The sequence below is a fragment of the Trypanosoma conorhini genome (genome assembly GCF_003719485.1).
Source record: "Trypanosoma conorhini strain 025E chromosome Unknown Tco_14.4_contig_00126, whole genome shotgun sequence".
In the NCBI taxonomy this organism is placed as follows: Eukaryota; Euglenozoa; class Kinetoplastea; order Trypanosomatida; family Trypanosomatidae; genus Trypanosoma; species Trypanosoma conorhini.
This window is the reverse complement of record NW_021704213.1, coordinates 1-12,676: the sequence shown is the minus strand read 5'-3', so window position 1 is coordinate 12,676 and position 12,676 is coordinate 1. Positions and strand designations below refer to the sequence as shown.

The window sequence follows — 12,676 nt, the reverse complement described above, 5'->3', positions numbered from 1 at the left end:
GGGGGGATGCTTCTCTTTACGTCGTTCTCCCACGGCTGACTGCTGGCCGCGCTGCCTGTGACGGTGTTGGCGGCGGCAGTGACCGAACTGTGTGAGTCGCTCTTTTTGAAAACGTTTTCCCTCCCCCGTGGACGGGCTTAGATGTGCCCCTCCCCACCCCCCACCCAGCGAGAGACAGTTGGGTGACTGCCCCGCGGACGCGGGGGCCTGATAACAGAGCTTAGAGACCAGAGTGTGTGTACGCGTGTGGGCGTGCGAAGGGCACCGACTGGGAAACAAACCACGAAAGAAAGCGAGGAAGGGCGAGGGAGAGAGAGCGTCCATGGGGACGCCGGTGGAAACGCCAACGGAGTTTTCTTTTATATCCCTGCCCCCCTTATGACGCCTCGGCTTTCTTTCGTTTTTTTTTTTTTCTCCTGTTGTCGTTGTTGTTCTGCATGTGCGCATGCGTAAAACAACCACAACCGCAACACCGTCGCTGCGCGGCGTCAGGGAAGCAAGATAAGGCGAGAGCGAGTGCTTGTCGTGGCCGCGAGGCCACGGAGGCAATGGCAGGGATGACGAATACGACGCTGGTGCTGATTAAGCCCCAGGCGTGCCGAGAACGATTTCTCGAGGTGGCACGTGGGCAGTTTGAGTCCTACGGGGTTCGCGTGGATGAGATGCTGGTGCTGTCCGGTCCGCAGGTGGAGCGTGGGGCCTACGTGGAGCGCCACTACAGCGCGGTGGCTGCCCTGGCCGCCTGTCGCTCGGAGGACCTGAACGCCTTCGTATCGGAGGAAACCGCGTCCCTCTTCTTTTCGGCCTTCGGCGAGCTCTGGGACGCCGCAATGGAGGAGCGGCGGGTGGTGACGCCGGAGGATGCCATGACGGTGCTTGGCCTCTCCCCCCAGGGGCTGGACGCGCAGTGGTGGGCCTGCAAGTCGTGCGCCCGGCTCGAGTACGGCTTCTACGTCGCCTACTTTGAGCAGGAGCGGCTGTACGTCGTCAACGGCTTCTACCCAAGACTGCTGGAGGCCTTCACCGCCCCCGACAGCCAAACCTGCGTCTTTGTGCTCTCCTGGCCGGAGTCAAGGTACACGTGGAAGAGTTTTCGCCTGGAGGTGCTTGGCGCGGCAGACCCCAGCACGGCGGAGCCGACGTCGCTTCGTCGTCTGCTGTACGATCACTGGCAGGAGTACGGGCTGGGCGAGCAGCCGAGCCTGGCGGACAACGGCCTGGACGCCGCCAGCGGACCGCTCGAGGCACTGGCCCACCGCTTCGTGTGGATGCATCGGCGCGCCACGGAGGACGAATTTGGGCGTGCGCTCCTGCAGGAGGGCGTCACACTGGAGTTTCTGGAGCAGCTGGTGACTAATCCCACCATGACGTACGGCGGGGAGAGCCGCCCGGTCTTTGAGCTCTTCGAGAACATGCAGAGCAGCGAGGTACTGCACCACGTGTCGGTGCTCTTCGCCGCAGAGAAGCTGAAGCGCGAGAACCGGGCGACCGCGCGGTTGGGCGCGAGCGACGCCCTGTCGGGTACCGCGGACTGGACCATTGTCCTCGACGACGAGGACGCCGCGGAGCGGCGCAACCGGGCTCTCCTGTTTGTGAAGCCGCACGCCAACACGCCGGAAACCCGGGCGCTTGTCGAGGAGCGTGTCATGCGCGTGCAGGGAATGCAACTCGTTGGCCAGCGCCACGTCTTCGGTGACGAGATTGCCGCGCAGCAGATGATGTACAAACACTACCAAACCATCGCCCGCTACGCCGTAAAGGTGCCGCCGACGTCCATCAACGTCGGGACGCAGAGCCGGGCGCTGTTTCAGGACACGTTTGGTGTCGCGTGGAGGGACGCACTGCGTTCGGGACGCGTCTGGAATGCGGAGACGGCCATGCACACCCTCGGCGAGATCGCCGCCGATGAGCTTTACGCGATGTGGGGGTCCGCCGCAAAGACGCTGAAGCTGGCCCCAGGGGCGTACGTGGCACACTTTGCCCCCGAGAATGTGTTCGTCGTCAACGGGTTTTACCCCTACCTGCGCGACACGTACGGCGCGGAGGACGCGAAGGTGACTTGCTACGTCGTCTCCTGGCCGGAGTCGTGCATGACGTGGCGGGCCTTTCGTGAGGAGCTGGTTGGAAGCACAAACCCTGGCAACGCGCCCCCCGACAGCCTGCGTGGGCTGATACGCGACCGTTGGCAGGAGTTGGGCCTGCGGCACCCGCCGACGACGACGGACAACGGGGTTCACGCCTCTGCGGGGCCGCTAGAGGCGGTACTGGAGCGTCATCTGTGGATGCGCACGCCACTCTCCCACGACCCCCTCACGCTGCGGCTGCAGGAGTGCGGCCTCACAGGGGCTCTTCTCCACCGGTGGGGCTCTAACCCGGAGGTGGTCCTGCGTGGCAAGAAGCTGGCGGGGTGCATCTTTGACCTGCTCGAGAACATGCAGACCTCCGAGATGGTGGACATCATGCGAGAGGCGGAGCAGCAGGCAATGGCGGCGTACACGGAAACCCCCATGAACCGCGCGGTGGTGATGCTTAAGCCCTTTGCCGTGCACGAGCGCGCCATCGAGCGGGTGCGGCAGACGCTCAAGAAGGCTGACGTGCTGGTGAAGCGGGAGGCGTCCATCTTCAGTACGCAGACGGTGGAGCGCTACCTTAACGGCGCCGCGTTCCGCGCCGCCGCGCAGCTCGCCGACGTCGCCGCCTCCACCGCTAAAGATGAGGTCAGCCCCGCCCTCAAGGACCGCTTCAGTGAGGTTTTTCACGCGAGCTGGGACGACTGCGTGACCGATGGAAGACTGCTGGGCGCCACCGCCGCATGCGAGCAGCTGGCTCTCTCGCCAAGGGAGCTCCTGCGGCTGTGGGATGCCTCGAGCCCAAAGAAAATTGGGCGGGCGTGCTACGTGGCACTCTTGCAATCGCATGGCCTCTTTGTCATCAATGGATTTGTGCCCTTTGCCCGAGTGAGCTACGGAAGACCGGGCAGCCGCGTGTATGTATTTGAGGTGGAGTGGAAGGAAAGCGCATGGGCGTGGAGGGACTTTTGCGAGGTGTTGATTGGCGACCCCGCCAGCCCAATGACCGCCGCGCACGGCAGCCTGCAGCGCAGCTTCGCGGAGGAGTGGACGTACCTCGGGCTCACGCTGCAGCCGGTGTCGAGGGCGACGAGTGCGCTCTACGCGTCGGAGGGCCCGCTGGAGGCCGCCGCCGACCGCGAGACGTGGCTGGAGGCGGAGCTACCGGAGGACCCGTTTGTGCAGCAGTTGCTGCTCGACGGCGTGCCGCTCTCACTGCTGCTTCCGTACGTCCGGAACGAGCACCACGGCAACCCCGCCCCACAAACGCCCCAGCAGCAGCAGCAGCAGCAGGACCAGGACGACGACGACGGGGAAGAGCAGCAGCAGCAGCAGCAGCAGCAGCAAGAGCAAACACAATCGGGCCAAATTGGCGGTGAGCTGCTTTGTTATACGCGGAGTTCCTTGTCGCGGCACCAACAGAGCAGCGAGGTCATTCGCCGGCTTAAGGCGCTCACCTCGCGTTTTATGCGAGCCATAAAAATGAACTACGCCTTCCTTTGGGTGAAGCCGCATGCAGGCACTACGGAGGTGGTGGAATGGGTTCCCTCCGCCTTAGAAGAGCATCGTATTGAGGTGATTGCCTCTGGAAGCTTGACGATGGAGGAGGTGACTGAAAGGCACCTCGTGGATCAGCAGTATGGCGCCCTCTATCGCAACGCCATGGGACGCTGCGTCAAGGATTTGCCCATTACGACGAAGCAAATGGTGGAGTTTGAGCGCACCTTTGGCATCACCTGGGGTACAGCTGTGAGCCTGCACTTGATCATCAACGCCGCGGAGGCGGAGGCAAGAATGGGGGTCGTGGCCTTGTTGAAGGCCTGGGACGAGGCCCCGCGCAAGGTCTGCCTCTCCGCAGACTTGTATCTGGCCTACCTTGAGGAGGAAGGCCTCTACGTGGTGAACGGGTTCTACCCCTACCTCCGCGCCCGCATGTACACCGGTCCGCGCATCTACTGGTACGTGTTGATGTGGGATGGGGAGATCATGACGTGGGACGACTTCCAGAAGTACGCCATCGGCGGCGACGTCCCGGCTACGGCGGAGGCGGCCTCGCTGCGCAACACGCTGTGGGCCTCGTGGATGCAGCTGGGGCTGGAGCAGCCGCCTGACGGCGTCGACAACGGGTTTCACGCCTCTGCCTCGCCCATCGCGGGACTCGCGGACCGCGTCGCATGGCTCGGAACGAGCGTGGAGGAGGACGTCTTTGGCCGACTCCTCATTCAGGGAGGGGTGAGCCCCGACTTCTTGCGTGCGCTGCTGCAAAACCCGTTGGTGCGACACCGCGACGAGCCGGTGGATGCGGTGAGCGACGCGTTTGATAAGCTCTGCACGGAGAATCCCCTGCTGGTGGCGCAGCTGGTTGGCCTCCAGTCGTCTGGCGGCATGCAACTCGTCCCCAAGCGCTCCGGCTCCATCACGGCGTTCCCCAGACCGCCGCCCTCCGCCGCCGGGTTGCCGGGCCAAGTGGCCGGCGGGGGGGAGAACCGCGGTGGGCAGGTTGCCGTGATGGACCGGCAATCCCATGAGTTGGCTGGTGCCACGTCTTCTTCGCCGCCTTCCACGGCTGCCGCGGCTTCCGCCGCCGTGACGCGCGGGCGTAACTACGCCTTTCTCCTGGTAAATCCCAAGTGTTTGTCTGCTGAGTCCGAGGAGCTCGCGACCGCCTACATCACGGACTTTCTGCAGCGGCGCAAGATACGGGTTGAGGCGGGAGGAAGCGTAAGGACCATTGCGCCAGCCGTGCGGCACGTGGCGGACGAACTTCAAGGCAGCATTTTCCGCTACGCCGTGAAGCAGGCGCCTTCTCAGTATGCCCTTGACGGGGACGCAATGCATGCCTTTCAGCGAGCCTTTGGCGAGAGGTGGGATGCTAGCAGGGTTCGAAATGCCGTGGATGTGGCTGTGGAGTTTAATCTGTCCGCGCTGCGTCTGAAGGAGTGTTGGGATGCCTGTGAGCCGCGAACGCGAATCGCTCCCTCTCTCTACATTGGGAAGATGCAAGACTATGACTTGTACCTCGTCAACGGATTCGCCCTGCACAGCAGCGAGGTCTTTAACATGGCGACCTCCGTGAAGCGGTATTTCCTGCTCTCGTGGGACGCCGCCGACGCCGACTACGCCGCCTACGCGCGAGAGATTATTGGCGACCCCTACGTGGAGGCGGCGGAGCCTGGCAGCCTGCAGCGGACGCTTTGCGAGGAGTGGAAAAGCGCCGGCTTTCGGTGCCCACCTGACCCTTTTGAGGGGGCCGTAGCAACCTCCACGAGTGCCCTGGAGGCCATACATCAGCGACAGCTGTGGCTCGCGCTGGGTTTGCTGCGCGACCCGGTGGGTCGGGCTGCGGTGAAGCAGTTGGGCGTCTCACTGTATGTGTTGCGCCGGGCTGTGGCAAACCCGCGCTCAACGCGAGGCGACGGACGGTTCTTGTTTGATGCCGTGCGGGGACAGGGCTCCGCGGAGGCACTTGAACTGCTCAAGGCTGAAGATGCCCGGTGTCGCGCCGAGCCGCCACGCAACTCTGCCTTTTTGCTCGTCAAGAGTCACGCCTTGTGCCGTCCCTTCGCCATGGCGATCGAGATGGCGCTGTCAAACGCAAAGGTGCGCGTCGATGAGGAGGGCGACATCAGCGGCGCCGTGGTGCGGGGACGGGGCCTCGTGCACCACCTGTACGCCACCGCCTCCAAGTACGCGACGGGGGAGGTGTCAGCCATCCACCTGACCCAGGAGGAGCGCGAGAGGGCGCTCCGCGAGCTCGGCATCGCCTGGGAGCGGCTCGTGGGCGAGGGCCTCCTCGTGAACGCGTACCGGGCGTTGGAGGTGCTCGGCGGGGTGACGCCGCAGCATCTGTACGCGTGCTGGAGACGCTCCGCTCGGAAGGTGGTGATTCGCTCGGACTTGGTCGTTGCGGGGCTTGCAGGCGACGGCATCTTCGTTGTGAACGGCTTCTTCCCGGAGCTGAAGAATGCCTTCGAGTCCGCCACTTCCCTGCTTCACTGGTACGCTGTGTCGTGGTCGGAGGAGGACATGTGCTGGTCCACGTTTCTCACGCGCGTCATCGGCGACGACTGCCCGAGCGCGGCGGCGCCGCAGAGCATTCGTGGGCAGCTCTTTCGGCGCTGGGGCGAGTTCGGCCTTTCCATGGAGCCGGACCTGCTGCACAACGGTCTGCACGCCAGCCAGGGTGCGCTGCAGGCGATGCGGGACCGCGTCAAGTCGCTCAACTGCGCGCTGGCCGAGGACTACCTCGGCGACCTCCTGCTGCGCCAGGGAGTGCCGGAGCGGGTTCTGCGGGTGTGGCTCGACAACCCGGAGGTGACCTCCGCGGGGCTTGCGGCTGGCGTCTTTGAGCATCTGCTGCACTGCGACACCTCCCGCCTGATGGCGCTGCTGGCGGCGCTGACGCAGGAGCTGCGCGACGCGGAGGGTGACGGGGCGGCGGTGGACGCGGCGCACATCCCGCTCGTGGAGGGCGTGCCCCACGCGGAGGACGCACGTGCACCGCCGCAAGACGGCGGTCCGGAGGACGACGTGGGCGGCGCCGGGAGGCGGAATTCGGCCTCTGGACAAGTGCCGGACGGGAAGGAGAAGGAGGGGGAGGAGGGGGAGGGTCCTGCGCTGCTGTTCCGCAACACAGCCGTGATTCTTCTGAAGCCGCACGCCTCCAACAAGCTTCGCGTCATGGCGTTCGTGGAGCGCTTCCTCGCCGAAAACCGCATCCGCGTCCGACAGGAGCTCCACAAGCAAAGCTGCCCCCGCCTCGTGGACAGGCACCTGTCTTCCTCCATGTACTACGCGATGCATCAGTACCACAGCGTCCTCCCGGAGGTGACGGAGGCGGGTCGCGCGCGCTTCCACGAGGTCTTTGGCGAAAGCTGGGACCACGTACTTGCCTCGCAGCGGGTGATTGGGGCCTTCACCGCCCTCAGCGCCCTTTCCATGACCCCGTCCCAGCTCTATGTGAAGTGGTCCGTGCCGGAGCCAGAGCACGTGCAGCTTGCCTTCGACATGGAGGTGGTGAAGTTCCACGCAGAGGGCGTCTACGTCGTCAATGCGCTTGTCCCGCTAGAGCGGGAGCGCATGACTCACATGGGGCGGAATGTGCCCGACCTCCACGGCTATGTGGTGAGCTGGGACCAGAGAAATTGCAGCTGGCAGAAGTTTCTGCGTGAGGTGATTGGCGACCCCGATCCGGCTAACGCCTTGGAAGCGTCCCTGCGTGGCCAGCTCTACAGGGACTGGGAATCACTTGGCCTCCCCGCAAGGCCCAACCGCGTTGACAATATTCTGCTTGCGAGTGGCGGCCCACTGCAGGCCTTCATGGAGCGCGAGCTTTGGTGCAGCACTGGAGACTTGCTTCCCGACCCTCTTGTGCGAGCCCTCTGCTACTTGGATCATGATCCCAGTCAACTCTTCGAGTGGAAGGATAATCCGCTGGTGCAGTACACAAGCCGCACACTGGACACGCGTCCTGTGACGAAGCGTATGTTTGGCTTCACGCATGAAATGGACACCAGAGAGTTTGTCGACCTCATGGACGAGCAAGACGGCTTCTTCATTCCCATTCCTCCTCCGTGTGAGGAGGTGTTGGCGCCGGAGGGGCAGACGGAGTCACATGAGAGGCCAGCCGAGAGGCATTTCAGAGGAGCTGCTAAAAAGGGTGCCCACCGCTTGAGTGCGCCGTCGCCCTACTGTCCAACTGGCACAAAACCGGCTGGCTGGCTGCAGGAGGCACTGCTGAACGCGGATGAGGACGATGTGGTGCGTCTCTGGGAATATTACGGCGGAAGTGCGGACTGGGAGGTGGGGGATGTGGCGGAGGCGGAGGCGGCCAGCGTGGATGACGAGCTGGTGCGCACGGCCACAGGTTTGCAGGGGACACTGCGGGGGACGATAAACGGCGAAGCCTTCCGGCGGGATATTGAGGCCCTGGACTTCTTTGGGCTTCCGCTTGCCAAGTGCAAGGTTAAGAAACTGTTTGAGGGAATGACCTGGCGCGGGGACGGACGCGCAACGTACGAGGAGTTCCGCATGGCAATGGCGGTGCTGCAGCAGATGTAGTAGCGACGGCGAGAAGTGTGCGGCGGTGCGTGCAAACAAACAAAAAAAAAAGAAACCACCCGCCACAACTCCAAGGGGTGCACATATATATATATATATATAATAGTTTATGAGTGTTGTTTTTGTTTTGTTCTTTCTCTTTCTCTCTCTCTGTGTGTGTGTGTGTGTGTTGCGGCGGTTGCGTTGGTGTCCCCCCGCGTTTTCCCATTCTTGTCGGGGTTGACGTCTGCGGGTCCTGCCCGCGCTGGGACGAGCCGAGCCGCGGTGGATCGCAGCTGGGGGTGGGGGTAGGGGGACGGAAGAAAACGAGGGGCGACCAAAAAAAAAAAGAGAAGGAAAACATCAATAGTTTCACTCGGCATCGCTCGCATGTAAATTAACAATGAGGTCCTTGCGTGCGTGGGTGGGCCGCTGTCGCCTCGCACTCACCCACACCTCCTCCACCTCCCTCTGGGCCGCCAGATGTCATGTATATACGGCGCGAGATGTAGGCAATGAAGCCGCTGGAGGAGTGAAGGCAAGACCCGCAGGCGCGAGGCGCCACATAAAAAAATGTTAATAACGGCAGTTGCGTGTCTTTGGGGTTCGAAGGCGGGCAGCGGCGCAGGGCCCCTGCTACTGTGGCTTTACCTCCCTCCCTCCCTCTCTCTCTCTCTCCCTTCCCCGTTGATGTCTTCTGCCTCGCCGCCTCAGGTGGCGCACATCACAAAGGCGCCTCGTGCTCGCTGGTGCGGTGGCCGCAGTAACAAAAAAATATGCTCGGCGACGCGGAAGTCATTGGGGCGGCGGAGGCCGTGGTGGACGCGTACCTCGTGGGCCTCCTCTACCCACCTGCCGCGCCCGCCGCAGCGGCCTCATCACAAACTCCTCACCGCCGCCGTCCCACTTCTGGGGAACGCAAGCAGCAGCTGCCGCAACCGCACGAAGCACAACGTGCATCGGCAGAGGGGCACCTGAGCGTGTTGCGGCGCAGCGCCCAGGCCCTGTATGTTCTCGCATGCGTGGTGGATATGGTGTATCAGGGACTGACGTGCACAGAGCGGGACGTGTACTACCGCAACACGCTGCTATTCCCGAATGGGCAGAGAGACGTGCATACCAGCATTGAGCACCTCTGTCGTTGGATGGATTCTGCGCGTCCGTTGCCCGCGCATCCTGCGGCGACTGGTGCCGACTACCCTGTGGGTGCGGGGCAGCGAGGCTACACACGTGAAGGGCTTCACATTTACGCGAGCGGGAAGAGTCTTCTCATGGGATACATCTCCTTTGACGTCCCCACCGCCGCGGCATTTCCGGCCTCTGCGGCCCACGCGATGCATCTGGCGGAGCGGACTGTCCCGCAAGCGCAGGGGGATTCCAAGCAGCCTGCCACGCCTTCAATGGGGACGGTGGAGGTGAATGGTATGCGCCATGCTTCTGGAATCCTTCTCGACATGGCCGTAGGGATGCGGGGCTGTCACTTTCGTGGTGCCGGGGGACCCGGGAGCTCGCCGGCTGCCGTGATCCTTCTGGAGAAGGAGAGCACCCTGCGAACGCTTGTGGAGGCTAACGGTGCGCTGGGCCTCGGCGCGCCCCTCAGCCGCTGCGTTTTTCTCTGCAGCAAGGGATACCCCTGCCGGGCCTCCCGCGCACTGCTACGCAGGCTTCACCGTGAGCTGCCGAAGCTGCCCATTTTTGTTCTCGTCGACGGCGACCCGCATGGGATGCGCATCGCCCTGACCTTCATGGGGCTCTTTGGCGAGGATGCTGCTGCACGACGGCGGCGGCGGCCACTGCCGCCACGCCAACAAGCACCACCTGCCCCAGAGAAGAACTTTTTATCCGCCTTGCTCCCTGCTCGTTGGATTGGCGTGCGTCCCTCGGCTCTCCCCCACGAAGCCACCGGGAGGGCGCCGCTGACGCCCTCGGATCGACGCGTGCTTTTGCACCTGATGGCGCGGGTCGTGGAGGCCATTTCACACCTTGGCGATGACGTCGGCGGCGCGGGCCGCGGCGCGGAGGACGTGAGCCTCATCCGCGGCTCACTAACGGACCTCCTGCGGGAGGCGGAGTGGATGACAGAGAAATCATTGAAGTGCGCCCTCCAGGCCTGGCCAGATGGTCCCATGCGGCTACTCTCTGCCTCTCTTGCGCTGGGGCGGCTCGTGTAAGTGTTAGGCTATGCTATTTTTTGTTTTTATTTTTTTTATACTTGTTGTGGTTGTCCTTTCGTTGTTTCCCTCTGGCGCGTGTGTGAGTGAGTGTGAGAGAGAGGGGGAGCGCGCGCGCGGGGGGGGGGGGTTTCAGATGACTGTGTGGGAAAGGAGGGGGTAGCGTTGGTTTGCCACGGGCGTGGGTCGACAAAGCAGGACAGCGGGACGCACCTAAGCCGGCTATGCCTGCAGACACGTGCACACGGGTTTGTTGACGCGGTACCACGAGTGCGGCCGTTGCAGTTTCTCTCTTCCTCTCTCTCTCTCCCTGTGGCTGGCCCGCTTGTGTCTTGACAGGTGCATCGTCTGCTGCTTCTCCTTGCCGCCTGCGTGGCCGGAGAGCAGAGTAGCAACGAGAGGCGAAGCGAGGGGCGCGTTTCACCTGCGGTCCCGTGTGTGTGTGTGCGTGCGTGCGTGCCGCTGATTTTTGTTGCGTCCCAAGCAAATGACGCACGTGTCTGCCCCGCACCCCGCACGTCCAGCCGCGGCGGGAAAGGTAGCGTACATCCGTAATGACACGCCGACGTCGTTTCGCGTCGTGCCGAACGGGGTCTCCTCAGTCGGCCGCGAGCTGTTTGCGGGCAGCAGCAACAGCAGCAGCATCGCACGTCGCGCGGCGGAGACACGGGAGTGGCTGAAGAAGATGCGCAAGGAGGTGCGACAGGCAAGACGGAAGGGCGAGGAGGAGGAGAAGAGCGCGTCGCTGCTGTGTTCGGTTCTGCGGGCCAGCAGTGCGCTGATGACGGAAAAGGCTGCCGGCAGCCGACCCTCGTCGCGCGCCGACCCGCGGCGGTTTCACTTTGCACTGTATTCCTTTCTGGACGGAACACCATTTCTGACACCGCAGTCTCTTTGCCGCTACAATACGGCCCTTGCCGAGGCGTTGAGTGACGAACAGCTGGATCTGATTCGTTGCCACGTCTTTAACTACGACGAGGAGGCCTTCGCGGACCTTTTGTATGCCGATGTGGTGGCAGATTCGCTGGAGCAACACGTGCCATACGGCGGCGACGTCTCGGTTCCCGAATTTGTGCGGCGCTTCAACGAGAGCTCGCGGCGCGCGCTGGAGCGGCTCGTCGCCGCCCCTGGCGGCCTTGCCGACGCCACCATCCTCGCGGCGTACCAAGTGCCCATCGTTGACGATGTGGCGAATGTGGCTGATTACAGGGAGTGAGTTTGGGCCGTGGGGAGGGGCCCGCCGTGACAAATGTACCGTCGTCGTCTTCGTCGCCGTGCACGCGCCCCGCGCGTGGACGCAATTGAGTTTTTCTCGCCTCCCCCCTTCTCACCCCTCCCTGTTCCCCCGCTTTCTCCCTTTCCTGCGTGCTTTGGGCGCTGCGCCCCCTCCTCTCGCCGTCGATGTTCCCCACGTCTCTTCGCCCATTTTTCTCCGCCACCGAAGGGAAGGCAGCGTGCGTACAACACACCGAAGGATATAAACTAGTAACACTCAGATTTTGTTTGCTTTTTCTTTTGTTCTTTTTTTGTTTTTTGTTTTCCGAGACATTTCTTTTTTTTTTATTAGTTCCTTTTTTTTCTTTTTTTTCGCTTGCGTTTTTTTCTACTTTTTTTTTTGCGTTTATTCCTTCCGTTTGAGATTTCATCTCTGTCCCCCCCGACGGCGTTGGCGATGCGGCCCGGTCAGTTTCTGCTGCTCGCCGTCGCGCTGCTGCTCGCGCTGGCGGCTGCGGCGCCGGCCGCCCACGCCGACGCCGAGCTCGACTGCGCGTACTGCCGCGAAAAGGGCTACGCGTACCTCTGCCGCGTCCCCTTCTCGGACTCCGCGACGTGCTTCAGCAACTCGGGCGAGGTCCGCTGCGACGGGGCTGCCTGCACGTGCTGTCGGAAGACCTCCGCCCCTGGGTGCTTGCCCTGCGATGCGGAGGAGGAGGAGGAAGAGCTGTTCGGGGAAGACATGTAGGAGCCCAGGCGAAAGCCTAAGTAAAGAACAAAAACAAAAGAAAAAAAATAAGAGAAACAAATAGGGAGGGACGCCCGCTCGCGCTGGGTGCGTCGTAAGTTGCGGGAACTACTGGGTAGGGGGAGTTGTGCGAGGCCACGCCGTCTCGAGGTGTGCGTGTGCGTGTGTGGAAGGGGGGGGGGGGCAGCCGCTCCCCAGTGCGTGCCGTTGAGCCACGAACTGTCCCTGCGGCGCTTGGTGGGGCGATTGTTTTTCTCGGCATCGCTTTGTCTCTTCCGGCGCAGCCAAGCTGATGTGCCCACATGTCAGCATGCACGCATTTAAGAAGCAAAAAAAAAAGCAAAAGAGGCGTTGAAGTCCTCTGGACCGGAATGTGCAAAAGTATATATATATATATGTAGGGAATAGAGGGACCCAGTAGACGCCTGCGTGCC

General features: G+C 62.8%; 3 protein-coding genes across 3 annotated transcripts, besides 11 other annotated features; all 3 read left to right on the top strand.

Annotated features, from left to right (window-relative positions):
* Positions 1-548: 548 nt before the first annotated feature.
* Positions 549-8,129, top strand: Tco025E_02970 (nucleoside-diphosphate kinase; the record flags this gene model as incomplete). The annotated part of the gene is made up of 1 exon (XM_029369893.1): positions 549-8,129. The coding sequence occupies one exon, from the start codon at positions 549-551 to the stop codon at positions 8,127-8,129; it is 7,581 nt and encodes a 2,526-aa protein (XP_029229991.1).
* Positions 8,130-8,161: 32 nt separating this feature from the next.
* Positions 8,162-8,185: a microsatellite.
* A 27-nt stretch (positions 8,186-8,212) lies between these two features.
* Positions 8,213-8,234: a microsatellite.
* Positions 8,235-8,245: 11 nt separating this feature from the next.
* Positions 8,246-8,280: a sequence feature (A-rich).
* Positions 8,281-8,299: a microsatellite.
* A 459-nt stretch (positions 8,300-8,758) lies between these two features.
* Positions 8,759-8,792: a microsatellite.
* A 92-nt stretch (positions 8,793-8,884) lies between these two features.
* Positions 8,885-10,279, top strand: Tco025E_02969 (meiosis recombination protein SPO11; the record flags this gene model as incomplete). Its single annotated transcript, XM_029369892.1, has 1 exon — positions 8,885-10,279. One exon carries the CDS (start codon positions 8,885-8,887, stop codon positions 10,277-10,279), a length of 1,395 nt encoding a protein of 464 aa, XP_029229990.1.
* Positions 10,280-10,296: 17 nt separating this feature from the next.
* Positions 10,297-10,345: a microsatellite.
* A 221-nt stretch (positions 10,346-10,566) lies between these two features.
* Positions 10,567-10,591: a microsatellite.
* Positions 10,592-10,713: 122 nt separating this feature from the next.
* Positions 10,714-10,738: a microsatellite.
* A 28-nt stretch (positions 10,739-10,766) lies between these two features.
* Positions 10,767-11,495, top strand: Tco025E_02968 (uncharacterized protein; the record flags this gene model as incomplete). Its single annotated transcript, XM_029369891.1, has 1 exon — positions 10,767-11,495. The coding sequence occupies one exon, from the start codon at positions 10,767-10,769 to the stop codon at positions 11,493-11,495; it is 729 nt and encodes a 242-aa protein (XP_029229989.1).
* A 474-nt stretch (positions 11,496-11,969) lies between these two features.
* Positions 11,970-12,022: a microsatellite.
* Positions 12,010-12,044: a microsatellite.
* Positions 12,045-12,202: 158 nt separating this feature from the next.
* Positions 12,203-12,221: a microsatellite.
* Between the last annotated feature and the right edge of the window lie 455 nt (positions 12,222-12,676).